The sequence below is a fragment of the Meriones unguiculatus genome, chromosome 3 (assembly GCF_030254825.1).
Source record: "Meriones unguiculatus strain TT.TT164.6M chromosome 3, Bangor_MerUng_6.1, whole genome shotgun sequence".
Lineage (NCBI taxonomy): Eukaryota > Metazoa > Chordata > Mammalia > Rodentia > Muridae > Meriones > Meriones unguiculatus.
In genome coordinates this window covers 147040130-147060811 of record NC_083351.1, presented here as the reverse complement: position 1 = coordinate 147060811, position 20682 = coordinate 147040130, and the positions used below count along the sequence as shown (strand labels likewise).

The 20682-nt window shown below is 43.1% G+C and overlaps 1 protein-coding gene and 1 long non-coding RNA gene across 15 annotated transcripts in view; one reads left to right on the top strand and one right to left on the bottom strand.

Annotated features, from left to right (window-relative positions):
• Fryl (FRY like transcription coactivator) overlaps positions 1 to 20682 on the top strand; it is a 222919-nt gene that overhangs the window by 81398 nt on the left and 120839 nt on the right. For 8 of the 12 annotated variants that reach the window (XM_021653952.2, XM_021653951.2, XM_060380739.1 and 5 more), the window contains exon 1: positions 9713 to 10102. The exons of the other annotated variants lie outside the window; for them this stretch is intronic. In XM_021653952.2, coding sequence (XP_021509627.2) covers positions 9742 to 10102 — 361 coding nt within the window. In that variant the 5' untranslated portion in view covers positions 9713 to 9741. Of the gene's footprint in view, positions 1 to 9712; positions 10103 to 20682 lie in introns of those variants that run through there. 12 annotated transcript variants of the gene reach the window in all.
• Positions 5920 to 20262, bottom strand: LOC132653169 (uncharacterized). 3 transcript variants are annotated; one of them, XR_009590913.1, is made up of 6 exons: positions 20113 to 20262; positions 13475 to 13690; positions 12678 to 12938; positions 12510 to 12554; positions 9246 to 10530; positions 5922 to 8192 (listed from the first exon to the last, which is right to left on the bottom strand). It is a non-coding gene; the product is annotated as an uncharacterized LOC132653169 (long non-coding RNA). The 3 variants fall into 3 exon arrangements; XR_009590912.1 differs by having other exon boundaries at positions 5920 to 8192; positions 9246 to 12554; XR_009590911.1 differs by lacking the exons at positions 5922 to 8192; positions 9246 to 10530; positions 12510 to 12554; positions 12678 to 12938; positions 13475 to 13690 and adding an exon at positions 19342 to 19857.

The following is a 20682-nucleotide window of genomic DNA, read 5'->3' as shown; positions in this document are numbered from 1 at the left end:
TAGTTTTTTTATTTGTCATGTTACCAACCCCCCTCTTTTTCTCTGTTATCTTTTAGATTTCGTATTTTCTAATACTCAAACATATTATACTACTGGCTTATTTTCTCTATCGCCTTTAAAAAGTAGTAGCACTGAAGTTTACAAAACAAATCTCAACGTATCGCAGACTTGACCTTGCAATGACAGAGTGGTGTTTTATACATGGTGAGAGAATTGAAATCTTACCTTCATGTTTCTTCCCTGCCTCCTTTGTGTTGGGCTGATGGAGTAAATTATTTTTTCATTTTTATTTAAAAATTAAAAAAAAAACCCAACAATGTGTAGGCGTGTATGTCTTATGGAGGTATGTGCATGTGAGTTCAGGTGTCCAGGGAGGGCCAGAGCTGTTACAGCCTCTGGAGCTGGAGTTACAGATGGTTGTGACCCACCTTACGTGGATGTTGGGAACCAAACTCAGGTCCTCTGGGATACTGCTGAGCCATTTCTCCAGCCCTGGAACAAAATTTAAATGTCTTATTTGTCCCCAGGGATGCATTGTGAGTCACTTTGCTTTAGCTAATTGTTTTGCTTTACTGAATTGATGGTGTGTGCTAGGGATTGAACACAGAGCCTTGCTCCTGACTCCAAGCACTCTTTCAGGAAGCTGCATGCTCAGCCTGTCAGCTAACTTTGTGAAAACATTTAAAATGAGAAATATTTTCTCTTCATGGCATCTGTTCACTGCCTCTGGTACCCTTTACATGACTGCATGCATGCGAGCTTTTAGCTTCTTGATCATTTTTCAATCTGTAGAACTCTTTAGTACTTTTTGGTCATTTTTTGCAGTACAGATTTGTCAGTGATACATTATTTTACATTTGGTCTGTAATGTAAAAGTTTTTACTTTGCTTTCTTTTCTTTCCCCTCCCAAAGATATTTTCTGTTGTATAGAGTTCCAGATCTTTCTTTCTCTTTCTTTCTTTCTTTCTTTCTTTCTTTCTTTCTTTCTTTCTTTCTTTCTTTCTTCCTTCCTTCCTTCCTTCCTTCCTTCCTTCCTTCCTCCCTCCCTCCCTTCCTTCCTTTCTTCCTTTCTCTCTGTCTTTTTTTTCTCTCTCTCTTTCTTTCTGTCTCTCTTTCTCTTTTTTTCTTTTGTAAAGCCATTCTATCTCAGGCCTTACAGGCTTAGATGAGAATCGCTTGTTAATTTCAGTCTTTGTTTCCCACATATGCAGTTACTCTTTTTTTTTTTTTATTACTTAAAACAACAACAACAACTTTATCGTTGGGTTCACCATTTTCCTTTGGAACTTGCATGCACATGTGAGTTTTTACTTTGGATCCATGGGTTTGTACTCTTACAAGTTTTAGAACATTTTGATCATTGTCTCTTCTGGTGATACTTTCTGTGTAGTCCTGCAGAGATGCCAGTTCTGCTTAAGAGAGAGCCATTGGCAGTTTTCTGTCAGTTGTTGAGGCTTTGTTTATCCTGTTGTTGTCATTTGACTGTATTCTGTTGTCTGTGTTTCCCTTTTGAGCAGTGGTTCTCAACTTTCCTAATGCTGCAACACTTTACTACAGTTCCTCATGTTGTGGTGACCCCCAACCATAAAATTATTTCGTTGCTACGTCACAACTGCAATATGGCAACTATTATAAATCATAATGTAAATATCTAATATGCAAGATGTCTGATAATGTGACCCCCAAAGGGGTTGCAATCCACAGGTTGAGAACTAGTGCTTTGAAGAGTGTATCCACCCATTTATCCAAGTTTACTGATTCCCCCTCCCCCACATACACCTGTAGGGTCTGTAGCCATCTATCGATCTAGCCCAGGAAGTTTATTATTTTAGACTCACCTGTTCTTTATCCATGACTTCACTTTCTGCAGTTTCTCGTGGCCCAAAAATATTAAGTGCAATTATAAAAATAGACAATTTATAAGTTTGCATGGCATTCTAAGAGGCGTTGTGAAACCTTGGTGGGCCCTGCTTCATCCCACTTGGCACATGAGTCATGACATTGTCAGCATGTCCATCCTGCATATCTGCATACGCAACCCAACTGTTGGCACTCAGTTAGAAGCCAGCTTGTTATCAAATGGACCGCTGTGCTCCTGAGTACTCGTGTTTGGATAACCGACATGTGAGAGCCCAGAGCTGGGCTGCAGCGTCCTTCACCTCACTTCTTCTCACCATGTAGGCTTTACTGCACATCACCTCAAGGAGGCTGTCCAGAAGATTTTTAGAAAGTGAGCAAGGGAAAGAGACCACATTCATATAACTTTTGTAACATGGTTATTCTGTTGTTAATCTTGTGCTTGGTTTAAAAATTAGAGGCTACTCTGGTTATTTTTGTATAGGGAGAAAAATGGTGTATACAGGACTGTGGTGGTTTGAATGAAAATGGCCCCCATCCGCTCAAGTGAGTGGCACTGTTAGGAGGTGTGGCCTTGTTGGAGGAAGGCCACTGGGGGTGGGCTTTGAGGTTTCAGAAGCTCAAGCCAGGCCCAGTGTCACTCTCTCTTCCTGTTGCCTGTGGATTCAGATGTAGGCTATCAGCTACCTTTCCAGCACCGTATCTGTCTGTCTGCATGCCACCATGCTTCCCACCAAGACCATAGTGGACTAAGCCTCTGAACTGTAGGCTGGTCCCAATTAAATGTTTTCCTTCATAAGAGCTACCAATAGTCATGGTGCCTCTTCACAGCAATAGAAACTCAAACTAAGACAAAGACTCTTTGCTACCCGCGGCTTCAGGTGTCCACTCTGGGTCATAGAGCATCTTTCCTTTAATTAAAGACTATTAGATGTGTAAAAGAGTGGGGAAAAGACCTATAAACTTAGTAAAGTGACAATAACAGATAATAAATTCTACTGGTTCTTTAAAAGGCCAGATTCAATGATATAGAAAAAGAGAATGAAAAGATTGAAGAGGAAAAAAAAGAAGCCATTAAAAAGATTCAAATAGAAATTTGAGAGACAAAAGAATTCTGCTTAGTAGTTCCTTCCTTATTCGTAGGAAAGATGGATATGTGATGCAACATTGCTGTACACTGGATTTTGCTACATTCTTTGAAAGAGGCAGCTTTCTTTCTGGATGGCTAGTACTGGTTCTTTGATGCTTGTTTCAGAAGACTATTTTGAAATGACTTTCAGGAAGATTTAGAGTGATCTTTAGCCAGCTGCTGGACAACAGCCCTCCTGCAGTACTTAATTAGCCTGGCTAATCAGCAGAGACTAGCTTTTCATGGGATCCAGTCTCTACCGCGGGGCCCTGAAACTCCAAGCCGAAAGAGAAGACAGTTCCTGTGTTTCTTCGTATTTGTTTCTCATCTCTCAATGGCCTCTGTTTATAGGCCAGTATCTGATTACTGCAAGAGTCATATGTAGTAGAAGAGACTACACTGTCTAGTGCAGCCCAAAGCAGGAGTCTGGAACAAGTTCATGAAAACTTCGCACACTTTATATGAGAATTGTACTTGGATATCAACTTTATTTTGGAATACTTTCAGATTTATAGTAAAGTTGCAAGCACCGATGTATATATACCCTGTACTCAGCTTCTGCTGTTGTTACCACCTTTTGTCATAATTCTGCTTAGCTGCCCCTCCCCCCATTCTATTCAATGCCTAATCTAGGATACTACTGCACATTTACTTGCTGTGCTTCCTAGGTCTCTTTAGCATCCAAAAAAAAAATTTTTTTTTCTTCTATTGCTGGGTTTGTTCCCTAGACTCTGCCACCAAACTGCATCTCCAGCTTGCCCTTGGTTTAAATGTTGTATATTGTTTTGTAGGTCATCTTTGCATTTTTTCTTCTTCTTCATGATTAAACTGGGCTTTAGGTTCATGGAAGAAGGAAATGGATGCAATGCCTTCCCCATCATGTTCTATGAAGAGCTAGGACCACTACCACCAATAAAAACATTAATGCATCCAGCTGGTGGCAGCTCACACCATTAATCCCAGCACTCGGGAGGTAGAGGCAGGCAGGTCTCTGCGATGAGGACCAGCCTGGTCTACAGAAGGAGTTCCAAAACAGCCAAGGCTGCACAGAGAAACCCTGTCTCGAAAAACCAAAACAACAAACAGAAGACCTTGATCTTCCGGCTGAGGGAATATCTTCCAGGTTTCTCCCTAGTAAAGTCATCTTTTCCTGCCCTTTTCCATCTCACAATAAGAGAGGCGCAACACGGCAGATGAAATGGTACTGGCCCCGGAAGCTCGTTAGACACTACCCAGGGTTTATCCAGGCTGATCATGTTGGCATCCCATGCTTGGCATATACCCAAACCCTGGAATCGAGGACTGCAAGCAGGTGCTAGTTAAGGGAACCACATTACATGAATGATTGAGGTGCAGTGAGCCACTCACAGCAGTTCAGGTGGGGCAGTCTGAGAACCTGAGCTTGTAAATGTCACTCAGAGGCCAGGCTTGCCAGGCAGCCACCTGGAGGGGAGCAGTCAAGCCTCCTCCTTTCTGCACAGTGAAAGATTTTCCTCTTCCTCCTATTTATTTGTTCACTCATTTATATCAGTGCCTTAGTCATTTTGTGTTGCTCTAATTAAGCAGAAATGGAGGTTGGAAGTTCGAGACCAGAGTCTGCATGTGGTGTGATCCTCCTTGCTGGCAAAGATGCCCTGCAAAGTCGCAGGTTGTGCAGGACACCAAGAGTTTAGAGTCTTAGTTCAAGTACCCCCCCACTCCCACCCCCTTGAGACGCAGCAGTCTCCTAGCATTAGCAACCTACCCGCATGGCCTCCATTACCTCGCAAAGATCCTACCTTCAAACAGCATAGTTTCTACCCTCTTAATATTTTACAACAGGGGTTAAATTTTAATCTGAGTTTGGGTGAGGCCACTCAACCCATAGCCGTTAATACAGATTTACACACAATTATTTTATACTTTGGGTTATATTCCAAAAAGGCTTTGGCTTTGGACAGCTCTATAAATTGGCCTCTCTCTTCTTTGCTGAGCCTGTTCTGTTTTCAGCTCTTCCTTTCCTCCCTAACACTCCAGATGTTTCAGGTTTTTTCTTATGTGTTTGCTGTCCCAGCTCGGAAACCTAACCAGATCCCTTGCCTCTGCTTCGTAGTGACGCTTCAAGACATCAAACCATCCGTTGCAGAAAAGTTGGGACATAGAAAAAGAAGGAAGAGGGATGTAGGTTAGGAGTGAGCACACCAAGAACTCAGTCTCCGCTAGAGAGGTGGGTGGATACCATTAACATCTTGTTATTTAATGAGGTCTCAAAGCAAAACAGGAGGCTATTTTTGTAGCTTTTTTTTTTTTTCCCTGTTGCATTTCATGTCTGGTAATTATGTAACAGACTGGAGAGCATTGCTGGTTCTTCTAAAGCCTTTCAACCTCTTTTCTAAGCTCCCTTCAAGAGGCAGGAGTCTGTGGGAGCAGAAGGAGGTCCTAGGAGCCTTTGGAAGGCGAGGTGACGTTTTCGGCACAAGAGCTCACATTCTTTTGGATACCAGTGTTAAGAGCTTTTGAGATATTGGCGAAGCCCCTACCATGCGGACTTATCCTTACACTTGTGTTCCTTTCCTAAAATGAGTTTAGTAGTTGAGGAATTCTCTCAGAACATTACATTCCAGTGGAGACTGTGATATTTTAAGTTAACTCAAACTTCACTAAGTACCAGGGAACATTCTGTTCAGGTCCCTCCCTTCCAGACAACAGTGTGCTCTACCCTTTCCTGAGGGTTTTGCTGGTGTTCCTTCGCACGGAGGCTACTCTGCTGGAAAGGAAAGCAAAGCCTCTTGGCAGGGCGTGGATTAGTGGAATCTGCCTCCTAACACCTGGAGAGCAGAAGCGTTGAGCTCATCGTTTGTGCTGGCTGTTTACTACAGCGCGTGGTGGGAGGACATCAACAAGAGACGATGGGTTTTTTTTATACATGTAATATTTTAAAGAACTTGTTGAGAATTTCATACAGCGAGTGTTAGTCATTTCACACTCCTCCCCCGTGCCGCCCACATCTTCCTCCCCGCCACCTCCCAACTTTGCGTCCCTATTCTGTTGGTTCTGTTGGCATTCCACTGAATTCAGTTTGTGCTGCCCGTCCACACTCACCGGCGTGGGGCCACCTACTAAAGAGTGTGGTCCGTCTACCAGGGGCCACACCTTAAAGAATCCAGACACTTTCTTTCCCAGAAGTCATCAGCTGTCGATAGCTCCTCAGGTAGGGGCTGGTGTGTGTGTGGGGTGGCTTCTGCGCCCCTCCCCCATCAATGCTGAAATGTACTGTCTTGTTCTTGAGTAGGTCTTTCATAGTGAACCAGAACTGCTGTAGGTTCATGAGTGACATGCTTCCGTCATGTCCAGAGATAGTTCTGTTCTGACCCTCCTTGACATCCAGCTCTCGTAGTCTTCCTGCCTCATCTTCCACACTGGTCCCCGAGCCTTGGGAGAGGGGTGTGATTAGATGTCGGGTTTGTGGCCGGCAACTGACAGTTTTGAGAGCTATACTATTTCTATGGGTCTAAAGATATGAATTTAGGGGGCAGCTTGACAGCACGTCTTCTTAGCAGAGTAATAGATTTTCCTCCGTGGCCTGTGAGCCCCTCAACCCTGTGGCCAGAGTTGCAGTACTAGGCATATTTCCTTCTGTAGAGAAAGCCTTAAATCCAATCAGAGAGTGGTTGGCTTACCCCTGTAACATTTGTGCCACTACTGCACCCATTGGCATATCTTGTTAGGCCAGTCCTTAGTATAGTTCATAGGATTCAAGCTGGGCAAGACTGTTGATGACTGTCTTCGCCATTTATCAGTCCCAACTTGATTTCTTCATGTCCTGTGACCAATGTGTGTGGTGTCTTCAGCAAAAGGGTCTCGAGACAAATGGGAATAACCTGTTTTGAAACTATGTATCTCTTACATTTCTGAAGCTGGCATGATTGCAGTCTAAAATGTAAGGAGTATAGCTAAGCAATGTCCTGAATTATACTTGTCTGCTTTACCGAGGCTGCACCATCTAGAAACCATATCTGTAGCTGTCTTTGTGGCAACAATATGAAACTGTACATGAGTGTATGTAAGTCAGAGGATTCTGAATTTGTAAAGTATGAAATGAAAAACTGGCATCTCTGGCAATCTAAAAAACTGACAGGTTTTAGGCTATGTCTTGGTTGTTGTCATTAATTAGCAGTTTAACAAGAAAATACTTGAAGAAAAATGGCAGTGTCCTTATTTGTAATTTAAAAAGAGGGCTAGTCATTGCGGGATTGAGAAAGGAATTGGGTTACAGTGGGACTCTTCTGTGGCCTTCTAAAAGGATTGCTGTGTGTGTGTGTGTGTGTGTGTTTTCTCCAGGTAGTAGTTTGGTAGTTTGGATAATAAAAGCATCGGAAGATGTAGAAAGGAAATGCTCCATTAAGTAAGTATTGCTATGGTGTTTGTGAGCAGGAGTTGAAAGAATAACACTGTTTATTGTGTTCTTTGTACTTTAGAATAACGTTTGGATAGAACCAGGCTCTGCCCGTATTCTAGCTTAGTCTAGATATAAGCGGAAAGCGCCATTTATACCTACACTGTATTTACAGCAAGCTTCTGAAATAAGTGTGTGCATACACACTCACACACACACCACACACACAAACCGGTCCTCTCATCCTGTTTAGGTAAATCACACTCTGGCTTACTTTTTTTATATATATATCTGTATAGACAATTCTGTTTTATTTATTTATTTATTTTTCCCAAGACAGTTTCACTGTGTAGCCCTGGGTGTCCTGGAACTCATTTTGTAGACCAGGTTGACCTCGAACTCAGAGATCCACGTGCCTCTGCCTCCTGAGTGCAGGGATTAAAGGTGTGCACCACCGGCTATGGCTGTATAGACACATTTAAAAATGAAAAAAAAAAAAAAAAGTCCAATTTTAGAGTTATAAGAAAATCACCTATTACTTACTCCTTGCTCCCCAAAGTCACCAAAGTGACTTTCTATACCACTCTTGTGTAGTAATGAAGGTTCACTGGGAGTGAATTCCACTTCCTCGGGGTGTTGTGGTCAAATGGTAGCAAGCTTCTTTTAAATCTTGGGTGAGCTCAGCCCAAGACGGGTAGCGAGAACACAGCAGAATGTCTAGATGCTGTGTACAACTCATCAGCTGAGGTCTCAGTGCTGAGCCTTGGTTGTCAGTGGTGTCCTGAATGTATGGGTTTAGGTCACTTCCTTCCATAGAATCTGTTAGCAGGTCTGTTGAAGAAAGGATTGAGTAGCAAAGTTACTTTAGGGAATACTATAGTTAAAAGCAAAGTGCGAATTGACTTTTTTTTTTTTTTTTTTAACCATGTCGTCTTTTGCAGTGTGGACATTCATTGTTAATGACAAGAATGGAATGTGGGAGAAGGTGAGGATTTGGGATGGCATTAGTTCATTAGACACATGGAGGCCTTGGTTCTTTTTGAAAGATGAGAAACTCTGCTCTTAGCTGACCTTGAGAACTTTTTTTATAAAGATGATAGTGATGTAGACCTGGGGTTTGGTATTGGTCAGCCTTGGCATCTCAGGATGGAATTAAGGTTCAGGATTGGCCTGGCACATGTAGTTAGGGTTCCATGTTGGTCAGCTTTCACAACCTTAGTTTGAATTTTCTTGTCAAGTCTATTTAGGAATTAGAATGGTCCAGACTTACATCAAATTTCTTGAACTGTTCTTTAAAAAAAAAAAAAAACAAGAAACAAAAACTCCCACAGCCTCAGACATCTGCCCCTTATACTATTACAGCTGAATATGTCTTAATGAATGCAGTTATCCTCTTGTACTTAGTGGATGGTGTTCATGCATGGAGAGATGTTATTTTAACCTCTAACACAGCGCCCAGCAATTTGACCGTGAGTGAACCTATTCAGCCATGACTTTGATAATTACACTTACTCTCTGTGGTGCTTAAAGAATGCAGTACTGCAGGTGGCTCACTACAAATGTATTTCTACATATGAGGAGGGACACTGGAACACATGCAGAGATGCACACAGTAACCCAGTTGGCATCTAAAGTGTTTTTCTTTTGATATTGACATAAAATGTAATTTTTTTTTGGTTGTGCAGTGTCTCTTGTCAGTTCCCCCCCTCCCCCCCGAAGATTGGTTAATCATTTTACAGTATGTTTTCATCTTCAGGCCTCTTCCATAGATTGAAGTTGTCCAAATGTGCTTATTGACCAGCGGATATTTTGGCTCTTCACTGATATTTTGACTGTCAGACTATGTTAAGAACGGAGAACATTGCTTTAAAACAACCCCCATACCTGGCAGTTATCTCTTTAGAGTAAGTTGCATGCATCAGAAAACAACTTTGTCCTGAGCTGAGCAGTTTCAGAGGCCAGTGGAGGTTCAGCCAGTGTCCATGACATCATCCCTCATTCCATTAGGCAGCATTATCTCCAGTGGGGTAAGTGGGCCTGTGGACTCTATCTCATCATAAGCATGCTGAGTAAACCACAGCTGGGCATGGATCAGGGTGGAATGAATGCACTGCTCAGATCCCCGAGGAAACTGCTGCTGATTTTTTTTTTCTCCCTTTCAAAGAGGACACCAGCTATTAAAGGAAGACCTTTAAAGATCTTTTGCCAGATTCTAATTCAGCTTAAGAACCTGTGTTTCTGAGGCCCTTTGCCTGCGAGGAAAGTTGGCATCGAAGGGCAGAGAGCAGCAGAAGGTGTCAGTTCACTGGCAGCACAGATGAGCTGAAAAGCTGCTCAAACTGGCAATCTGAATACAAACAGGGCAGGTCTGGCTGGCCACATGCAGGTCTGCATAAAGAAAGGTGAGGGCGTCCTTCAGGGCACTTGTAATAAACTTGTAAGCTTTAATTCAGCTGGGTACCTCATCTGCATTGAGCAGCGCTTCCACTATAGTTGTGCGTCACCACGAGACTGCATGATAATGAAGCCAAGGGACTGTGGGCCAGAACTCTGCCGCCTGCGAGAGGACAGCGGCTGCGAGCCACAGAATTGCTGCTGTTGCTGCTGCTGCTGCTGCGGCTGCTGGGCTGCCACCCCTGCCACTACCTCTGCAGCCGGCCAAGACACAATGTTGAGCCTACAGGATTCTCTGTTTTTTGAAATTAGCATAAAGTCCTTGTTAAAATCGTGGAGCAGCAGCTGTGAGTATAGACGCCTGCCTTGGGGGAATGCTGAGTTGTGAATATTGTTGCCATTCCTTGCATGCCTTCTCTCCAGATCCCTCCAGATCAAATCAGAGCCTTGCAAATACCCTGGAGAGTGAGCTCTCTAATGGCCATCAGTCAGATGAAAAATCTTGAGGTGCACACGTGAGGCAGTTGTAATTCAGGTAGTTACGTTTTCTTTGACTGATATTTCCCGGCTTTTGGGTTTGCTGTTAATTGTGCTATTCCGGCAAAGTTTCTCATAATCCATCAAAAAATCTGGGAAGAAGACAATCAGCTGGGATTCCTTCGGTGGTGTGGATTCCAGTACCGGTCCACAATGCTCTCAGCACAGAGCGTGCATGTCGGCTGTCCTCAGGCGTCAGGCAGTTTCATAGGATAGCAGTAACTTTCCCCTGCTGGAACTGAAGTTGCAATGGGTGAGAGTCATATGTACTTGATTTTCATGAGAAAGAACACTCAGGATGATGTATTTCCAAATCACTTAAGTCAGGAAAGCAAGTGCCATTGAGCTGTGAGCCTCTCCCCGAGTCCTTCCCTCACATAAGGATTTGGCAGAAACACTGACTCATTTAGTATGTTTCAGTGGTTACTTTTGCCCTGAAAAATCTCAGTGCGCCTTGATAAGATTTATCACCCCCGACACTCTACTTCTCTGCCAAAATGATCATCACCATCAATTTAGGAGATCAAACTAACAAATCAATCGAGCTCCAGCCCCGTTATTGGGATTGTCGTATGCAAAGGAAACTGAAGCAGAGAAAAATCGTGACTCCTCCAAGGTCATGTGGTAGCAAAGAGCTGGGGGCACAGAATCCGGCTGAGCTCGTTCCCAGCTGTGCTGCTGGTGCCCAGGCAGCCTAATGAATCAAACATGAGTGATTACGTTTAAAAAGTCTTCCCTCCCCAGCTCGCCATGAAAATACTTAATGGAGTTTTGTTTCATAAGCAAATGATACACAAATCCAAATGTTAACCCGAAAGGGCGCTCACTCACTGAAGACAATCTGAGGGAGTCCGTGTGTGCCTGCTACATGGCTTTTGGGTCTGCGTCTCATTGATTTCTGATCTTTAAGTACTTTTTTTTTCCCCGAGTGTAGATACTACCTTGCCAGATGGCAGAAAACTTAGTTTTAGGAAAGTTTTTCAGTGAGTGAACGTAGTTAAAATATTGGTTAACCGGTGATGGTTAATTAAGTTAAATACTTTTAGGAGTTAAAAGCTAGTCATGTGGAATATGCCTTTGCAGAGATAGATTAGGCCAGAGTTAGCAATCTGACTTCCCCTGTCCTCATCATGTATTCATCTATAGTAAGCCTAGAATGAAACCACAATTAACATGCCCGCATGGAAAAACAGTCCATTAGGTCACCGTAGCCTGTCACAGAAAAACCTAGTGTGTTTATTTGTGGTGATTTAAATATTTCTACACATCATTGCCTGGACCCTGTAGCCAGCTAAAGCCATATCTCATCTAATGGTATTCTCTGACTCTGACAGTGAAAAGCAGATGCTCGCAAAGCTTTAGGTTTTAGCTGTGCTGGTAGGAGAGTGATTCAGTCTGTGGGTAACCCATTGCCCTTGGGCATCCATAGTGAAGATGTTTTCAGTTACAAAGCAAAATGTTAATACTGAAAATAAATGGCTAGTGTCACTATTTAGTGACTTCCCTTTAGTGCGGCCCTGTCTTAGGCTTGGAAATGGGAGAGTGTTTTTAATTTCACCAGCATCGGTGAATGCCAGTGCAGTGAAAGGTGAAGGTGCTGAGAGCTGGGAGAGGATGGCAGCTGGGTGTCTCTTTTTTAGGGATGTTCTCTCTATATCAACACTCCTCAACCAGCCAGCATCGATTGAGTGTACGCTTTGGGAGACATCCCATGCTCTCCCTGAAGATGCTCACGGAGGGATCTTTGCTCTCTGTGAGCGTATTCAGGGAGAGGAAGCCTAACACGAAAGTTACAGTGAGGCTTAGTTGAGAGGTGCATGCCCCGTGACTGCCAGCTGATGGCGGCGGATGAAAAGGCCTGGGAGAACAGTCCTGGGAGAAGTGGCACAGGAATAGGGGAGATGTGGAGGGGGAGCCTTTTCTGCTCTTGGTTTGGAATGCTAGAATATTCCCTAGGCGTATAGACAGTGTCGGCATTCAGGACTTGGTGAGCCGGAGGCTGGTTAGTAAGTCCTTCTCCACTCTTTCAGTCAAGGCCCAGGATTTGTCACTTCTTCTGGGAGTTCTTATTATCTCCTGACTGTGCTGGCATGTCCACAGCCTTAACTCAGCATCCCCCCTCCAGGGGTAGGTAGATGGTCAGGTGATTATCTCCATCCTAGCCCATTATAGCTGTTTGTAAATCCTTTTTACTGCTGATGGTTCTTTTAAAATTACCTTCTCTTAGTGTCCTCCTCTTTCATACTCCAGTCTTTCTGTTTCCTATAGAATAAAGAGTTTTTTCCCAGTTAGCTTCTGTTTGTTTCATCTGTCTCTTCTCTTGCTATCCTTACCCCACTCTGCTGTGTCTTTGTGGGTTCTGTTCTCATCACCCCGCATACCCACCCGTCTCCTTCACAGCGCACCATGTCCTCTCTGCTTTGCACGGAACACTTAATCTCCATTCACCCATCCTTGGAGTCAGTCAGTCAGTTAGTCAGTGCTGCATCTGCTCTGTGTTCCCTTTGAGCATTGCTGGCCACTGTCACCCCTTCTTTTCCTTCTCTGCTACTTGAGTGTGCCTTCTTCGAGGTATAGATTGGTTGGCTTTTTGTTGTTCTTTGTATGCTTCATGATCAGTCGAGCTCTGGGGAAATGTCTAGGCACCTAACAGAGCAGGTAAAAATGCAGTCATTTTTATATATGTATAATAATTCAAAAGATAATTAATTTGAGATGAGAGACATGGAAAAGCTGGGGGTAGAGGTGAGGGAAATGAAGTGATCATGTAGGAAGTTCTCAAAAAAATTAAATTATAAGAAAAAGGATAAACAGAAACAACTTAAAAGTTTAAAAAATACCTTATGCTAACATTGCCCCTCAGGGGAACAAGTCCTAAAGCAAGTTTGTGTAAAATCATTCCATCTGATTTTTAAAAAGGACTAATTCATTACATTCTATTTAATGACGTTCTTGGGAAGAACAGAGAACAACTCGATTTGTTAAATATCTTTTCTTAAACAAACAAACAAAAAAAAAACAAAAAAAGGAAATGAAAAAGAAACCCACTAAATTTGTATTTCAAATGTTCCCCTCCCCTCAACCCTCCTCAAGAATAAAAGAAAAAAACAAGTCTACAGTTTCCCTGACTCGCTGGACCTTAACCACAGTGCCTATCATTGACAGTAACAGTCTATATTTACATGATGCGCTTGCCTGGCTACTCTTGGGCCAGATGCTGCCTTGGGTTCTCAGCGGGGAGGCCCTCATAGGGACTGCTTAGCTGGCGGAATGTTGTTGCTGCTGCCGGCTGAAGTTTGATGAGAGCCGAGCCTTTGTCTTTCAGTAACAATGAAGCGACATCCATGTGGCCTAAATTCAGGGTTTTGTCTCTGAGCCAACACTTTCAGGCATTACTCCTTAAAAAAAAAAAATCGGAGTCAGGAACATTGTGTGCAGCCAGCTGTACAGCAAGGATGTATCCTTTCAGAGACTGGTGGAGTATTAGTCCTGCCCCACCCCCCCAAAAAAAACAAAACAAAAACTGATAAGGCCAGGCAAGCTTCTGCCTATCTCATTATTATCTGCGGTGCTGGTGAAGATGGCAATGCTTGGAGGTACCTCTTGTGAACATATTTTTAGAGTTACCTCTGTTTACATAATTTTACATGGTGGCTCGTACTTCAAAGGATTCAGTTTTTATCACAGACAGTAGACTAGGTAAATTGACCCAGTTTAACCATTTTGTCAATTAGAATATGAATTAGATGTGGTTTGTTAAGGGACTAAATTTGCATAGATGGCTTGGATTTGCACAGTGGAGTAAGTCTTAGATAGTTTTTAGTACTCAGAACTGATTTTCCTGGATCTCAGATAGAGCCCCCCCCCATTATACTTTCTATCTAAATTTGTTAAAATCGTAAGGCTCTTTGGCTGAAAGTAAAACTTTGCATTTACCAAGCAGGACTTCTGGTATCATATATGGTATATGTGTGAGTACCGGTGTGTGTGTGTGGACATGCATGCGCTCATGTGACATACAACATATCCAGAGCCCCTAGTCAGTCATGATAGTCCTAAAAATAGCTCTGTCATGACAGCCTTCACATAGGATAAAACTCCTCCTTTTATGGTATCTAGTTTTCCGTGGCTTAGCGTATTCCTAAGGGTGTGCAGCCACCACCCCTCTCTAATGGCAGAATATATTCACACACACCCCCCGAAAAAAGCTGTGTTCATTCCTCTGCTTTGTATACTGTGGCTCTTCGGCACTCTGTGTGGCATCGTCACTCAGTGTTAGGGCATGCATTGGCACTTCATTGCTTTTCATGGCTGATTAAAGTCCATTGGGTGAATAGTGAGTAGACCACAGTTTGCATTTCCGTTCATCAGCTGACATATTTCTGATTTTCTTTTTCTTCCTTTAAGGCCCAGATAACCCAAAGAACATAACCCCCCCAAACCCACCTGCCCTCCAATCCTCCCTCCACTCACCTGCTTTAGCTAACTTCCTTTAGTTAGTGGGGGCTTCTGTAGTCCAGGGCTACTTGAGCAAAGTTTGAAGGAAGAAATAGTTACTAGTTGAGGGGAGGCATGGAGGGAGAGAAAAGCTATCACGTGCAGGAGGCTGGAGGAATTGTGGCTTGCTTTGTTGGAGCATTCAGTGGTGGGGAGAGCCACGGGACCCTGGTGTGGGAAAGGCAAGCGGGACTAGACCACGCAGGATCTTGAAAACCTTCTTAGGGGTTTTGGCCTTCATCTTAAATGAAACAGGAAATGTTGATGACAGCGGTTGAATCAGTTTATTCAAAATTCCCATCTGTTAGGGGCTGGGGGAGGAGGGAATAGGAGAGAAGCACCCTGTGTGGCTGGCGAATAAGCTGTGTGGCTTTCGCAGTAGGCCGCATGTGAGACGGCTAAACAGAGCACGGGCTGTGTTTGACAAGCAGATATTACTACACGGAAGGCCCATTGCGGAATATTAGCTCATTTAGTCATGAATACAAGAAGTATTGAAGAGGTAGGGACATTATTAGTCTCGGTTTAGATGTAGGAGGTGGTGGGCACCGTTACGGAGGTTTCTCCGAAACCAGTCTTGCGGGATAGTTCGCATGTTCGTGGCCATTCGTGTCAGTGGTTTACTGTTAAGAATGTCCACTGGTCATAGTGGGGAATAATCACCTCCTCCCTGCCTATTACCCAAATGCCCTGTCATCCCTTCAGAGAAATCTATATTTTAGATGATGGATCCATATATTTTAGAAAATGGATCCATATATTTTAGAAAATGGATCCATATATTTTAGAAAATGGATCCATATATTTTAGAAAATGGATGCCATGTGGGTTCTGGGAATTGGACCCAAGTCCCCTGGAAAAGCAGCCAGTGTTTTTAATCACTAAGCAATTTCTCCAGACCTTAGAAGCCCTATTCTAAGTAGCTTGAGCTTTCCTTTGGAAGATAGTGAATTGACCATGTGATCAGAGTTTGGGGGAGAAAGCATCTAAATTGCTTTATAACCTGTGTTTCCAGTTATGTTGTTAGTGAATGCTAATTAGCGAAGGTCTTTGTAAAGAATGAAGAGGTGGATAATAATTTGTAACAGATATTTGACTGACAGTGTAATAGCAAATGTAGACCCACACTACATACAGTAAATGAAAACCATTTTATTTAAGATGTTTCTCATAAAACTCTGGAACAGGATATGAGTGAGTCATTTTTAATATAGGGAGACTGAGAGGGAGCCTTATTCCAATACAGTGGTCTTGGGTGCACTCATGGATAAGGCCACTGCTCTCTGTGGCCGGCACACAGAGCCTCTGGTGGGAATAGAAAGTGGTCTGCCCTTCTCCTCCTAGAGTAAGAATCTGGGAAAGCATGGAAGATGTTATACTACCTTCTAAACTTAAAAGCCAGCTGGCTCATCAATGACAAGTACTTGCCATGTGAGCATGGGCACGACTTCTGATCCACAGAACCCACAGGAAAGCCAGGGAGGTATGACAGCTGCCAGTAATCCCGGCACATACACTTACACATACAGGCAGCTCCCTACATGTGACTACGTATGCACCCCCCGACACATCAGGTTAAACACTGGAGTAATAGGGTAGAGAATGGAGTTGATAAGTAGACTAGGTATGGACTTTGCAGAAGGCATAAAGAAAATGAATAATGATTTTTAGAGTATATGATTGAAATCCTGCCCCTTGAAATCACAGATAATGATAGGCAGAAGGAGACAGAGCACTAAGATCAGTGGCTCAAACCATGGACAATGATTAAAACCTTAAAAAAAAAGTCAGTTCATCAAGGTTTCGAACATGAAGTAAGAGAACCATATTTGTATTTGTGTTGTGTCTTACTGGTTCTGTGTTTTTCATGCTCAGGCTCTGCTCCATGACATACACCTAGTTAAGTATTCCCAAACTCCCTGGTGGGAATCACTTGTCATATGACATGATAGGTTTCTGTACTAATGGAGCTTTAGAAACATAGTGATCGAAACTAATTTTAGATGAAGTCACTGTGTAGGGCCATTGTTCTTCTTTAGATTAGCGTAAGGCAATGGTCCTCCTTACGTTCACTTTAGGAGCTTCCAGAAACTTAGTGATGCCAGGACCCTGACTCCGGTAAGTCTGTTTCTGATTTAAGAGCATCAAGTCAGAGGACTTAGCTTTGCCAGAAGGCTGTCTCTCAGAGGGTGGTGGAGTAATAGTGAAGTGTTTCAGATAGATTCCTTTTAGGGGTTTGGCAGGTCCCTAGCTTACTAGGAGTGACACGCCAAGTGGATGGTAACGCCGCAGCTGGCCTTGAGTAAGCTGGTGTAGAGTGGATTCTCATTTGAAGGTTGCATAGAGACATGTGCAGGCTGCTGCGGGGCCAGCGTGCTCATGGTTTGTGCAGCGCTCTCACGTCCCTCACGAGGCGGTGCTCAGGCGGCATTCGGCTCAGTCAGCAGTGTGTGAAGTATTATAATGCCTTGCATCTTTCTGTTTACTATCCACCAATCTGATAAATATATTCACACACACACACACACACACACACACACACACACACACGTAAATGTCTATATATTCCATTGCCAAGGGAGTTTGCATTTTCTAGCTCGTCCTAAGTTTGATATTTTTCCCCCTTATTTGTTAGGTCTTTAAGTTTGTTTTCATGTGAGTTTTGTCCATCTGCTGCCTTTTTCTTGTTCCTTTTGAATAGATCTTTGAATGCTTTCTCTACCATGTCTGAGTCCATGTGGGCAGATGCACTTTTCAAATTGTTTTCATTACACTTTTACTCATTGGTGTGTGTAGGGATATGCGTTTCACGGTGCACCGCAGTCAGACAGTAAGTGCCAAGAGCTGGTTCTCTCCATCTACCATGCAGGTCCCAGGGATTAGCTTTGATGGAAAGTGCCTTTACCTGCTGAGCCATCTTGCTAGTCCAGATGCAGTTTTCTAAATTAATAGTTTGGATTTTTTTTTTTTTTCTTCAGTCTTGGCTAGTAGTCCTTTCTTGCCTGGATTATACATGAAAACCCTAATTGTCTGTAATGCTTTGAAAAATTAATTTTAAACTTCAAATCCATCTGTGCTTTAGTTTTTGAAGCATATAGGATCTGTAGTATTTTAACAGTCTATTTTGGTTATTGCTGTATTTTTATTATAATTGTAGTGTTCTCAGATTTAGAAAATATTCATTTTTTTCAAACAGGGTCTTTCTACATAGTTTTGGCTATCCTGGAACTCACTGTGTAGACCAGGCTAGCCTTGAACTCAGAGAGATCCATTCTCTTGCCTCTGCCTCCCAAATACTGGGATTGAAGATGTATTGTTATGCCTATCTATTCTTTGTTTTTTAAAAATATAATTTTTGTGGCATGTCTTAGACACTAATAGGGTTTCCTCCAGTATCACCTAGACAGAAATTATGTGGAAAATTTGGTTGAAATTATGCTAATATGTTAATTTTGTGGAAATCGGTATTTCTGTTAAGTCGTCTTATCTAAAATGTCTTGGCTTGTGTTCTGTTCTTTTATGTCCTTTAAGAAATTCTTGTAGTTTCAATGTGTAAGTCTTATAAGTCTTAATGAGTTTTAAAGAGAGTTCTATACTTTTTATATATTGAGAAGTCCATGTATATGATGTATTTTGATCATGTGAACCCCACTGCCTCTTGGTTCCCCCTGACCTTCCCCTCCAACATGTCCTCCTCCCAACCTCATGTCTTCATTTTTGAAAAAGAAGTAACCCTTGATTCTAATCAGTGCTGCCAGTGTCTGCAAGACTGTGACATCATCCATGGGGCACAGACAACCTGCCAGTTGCTGTATTTCCAAAGCAGAGTGACTACTCCCCATCCCCACCCAGCAGCCAACAACTGCCAATAGCTCTTCAATTAGGAGTAGGGTTTTCAAACTCTTCTCCCCGCCCTCCCCATCCCGACTGGCCTGATCTTATGCAGGGAACCGTAACTGCCTGAGTTCATGAGCACAATGGTTGTGACACGTCCCGAGGACAGCACACACACCCCCTACCTCCTCCCACATCCTCTTTGCGGGATGTTCCCCAAGCCTTGGTAGCATGCCGTGTTTATGGCTAAGACTCACAGTCACTTATCCCCAGCCCTCTGACTAGTGTTGAGTCTTTGCCATAACCGTTGCTCCCTGAAGGAGCTTCCCTGACCAAGGCTGAGACCAGCATGTGCATGGAACGCATTCCCAGCACAGCTGTGCAGAGTTAAAAGGTAAACTCCTCAGTGCTTTTCTAACCCTTTCTCCACTTATTTTCTATTTGTGAATGGAATTTTTTTTAAAGCCATCTTTATTTCTTGAAAAATTATCGTATAGAAAGTTTTGTGTATTTTTAAATATTTATAAGAATGATTCAGTTTTCCTTTTTTTTTTTTTCCCTGGCTCTTCTGGAACTTACTCTGTAGACTAGTCTGGCCTACAAACTCACAGAGATCTGCCTCCTGAGTGCTGGTATTAAAGAATACACCACCACTGCCTGGCCAATTTTCTCAATTTTGTTGTATTTTCTTATATCATGGATAGCCTCCAGAATGGTGTTGAATAATGACATAAAATCAGCATCTTTATTTTGTTTCTATTTTTAACAGAGATTGGTTTTATGTCTTAAAAGCATTGTTAGTCAGCTTTTCATCATAGTAACAAAATGCCTGAGACAATTGCTGATAAAGAGAAAGGGCTTATTATAGTCCCTAGACCATGATTGGATGAGCCCACTGTTTCTAGGCCTGTGTTGGGTCACACGGTAAAGCAGAAACCAAGAAAAGAAGAGCAAATGGCTAGTTAGGGCCCCACAGTTCCCTAAGGGAATGCTTCTAGTTAAGTCACTGTGCCCTCCCTCTTCAACAGTACCTTTCAAATCTAGCCCATAACACATTTATCATCTAAACTGTAGCGTTCTGATCGCAACCCCAAAGGTTTATATCTATGTCACACTGTAAAAGGTGTCCAGTCTATCCCCAGGAGTCCCTGAACCGTTATAACACTCCAGCATTGTCCAAAAGCTCAAGTTCATGGTCTCCTCTAGGACTGAAGGCAAAATCAACTGTGAGCCTCTGTAAAACATAAATAAATAATAATAATCAAACAGAAGCACACATATACTTCTAAGTTACATGTTTAGGCAGGCACAGAGCGAGATGTTTCAGAAGCCAGAAATAGGCAAATGGTTAAGAGGTGCTGGCCCCAGCAAGACTAGAACAGCAGAGTAAGCATTAAATCTCAAAGCTCCCTGTGGAGGACCTGGACCCACTGTGGGGAATGGTCCCCAAAGGTCTGGGCAGCTTTGTCTCTCTGGCTTCCCTCATTACCTTTCTCTCTTGGACAGGCTTTGAGGGTTGTCTGCAGCTTCTTATAGTAGGAATTGTTCCACGCCACACCTGTGCACCTGGGCCGTCAAGACTTCCCAGTTGACTCTGCTATGAGCCAGCTGAAGGGAACTTACCGCTCCCTGTTTGACCTGCCAGAATGCCCTTTGGAATCTTGGTGCAAGCTGCACCAAGGTAGTAACTCTCTACCTTTTGCATTCCTCATGGGTGCACAGCCAGCATCATGTGGATGGTGCCAAGTACTGTTGTCAGTACCAGCTGTACTTGGGCCTGTCCCAACCACAGCCATAGCATCCTTGGAACATTTTATTGGGCAGTCATGGAGGGCACCCCAACCCCCACCCCACCTCTGTTCTGAAAATCACTCTACCCAGGAAAGACTTTGAAACAAATTTGTATTGCTAGCATTTCTAAGCCTGAGGTGGTAGTGGCCTTCCTGGTTTGGTGGCTACTCCCGAGGCAGCTTTCCCAGGGTCCCAGTGCAAACCCTATGGCTTCTTTTTGTCTTTACTGAGGCTAGCAACTACACCCTGCTTAACTGGACCATGGCAT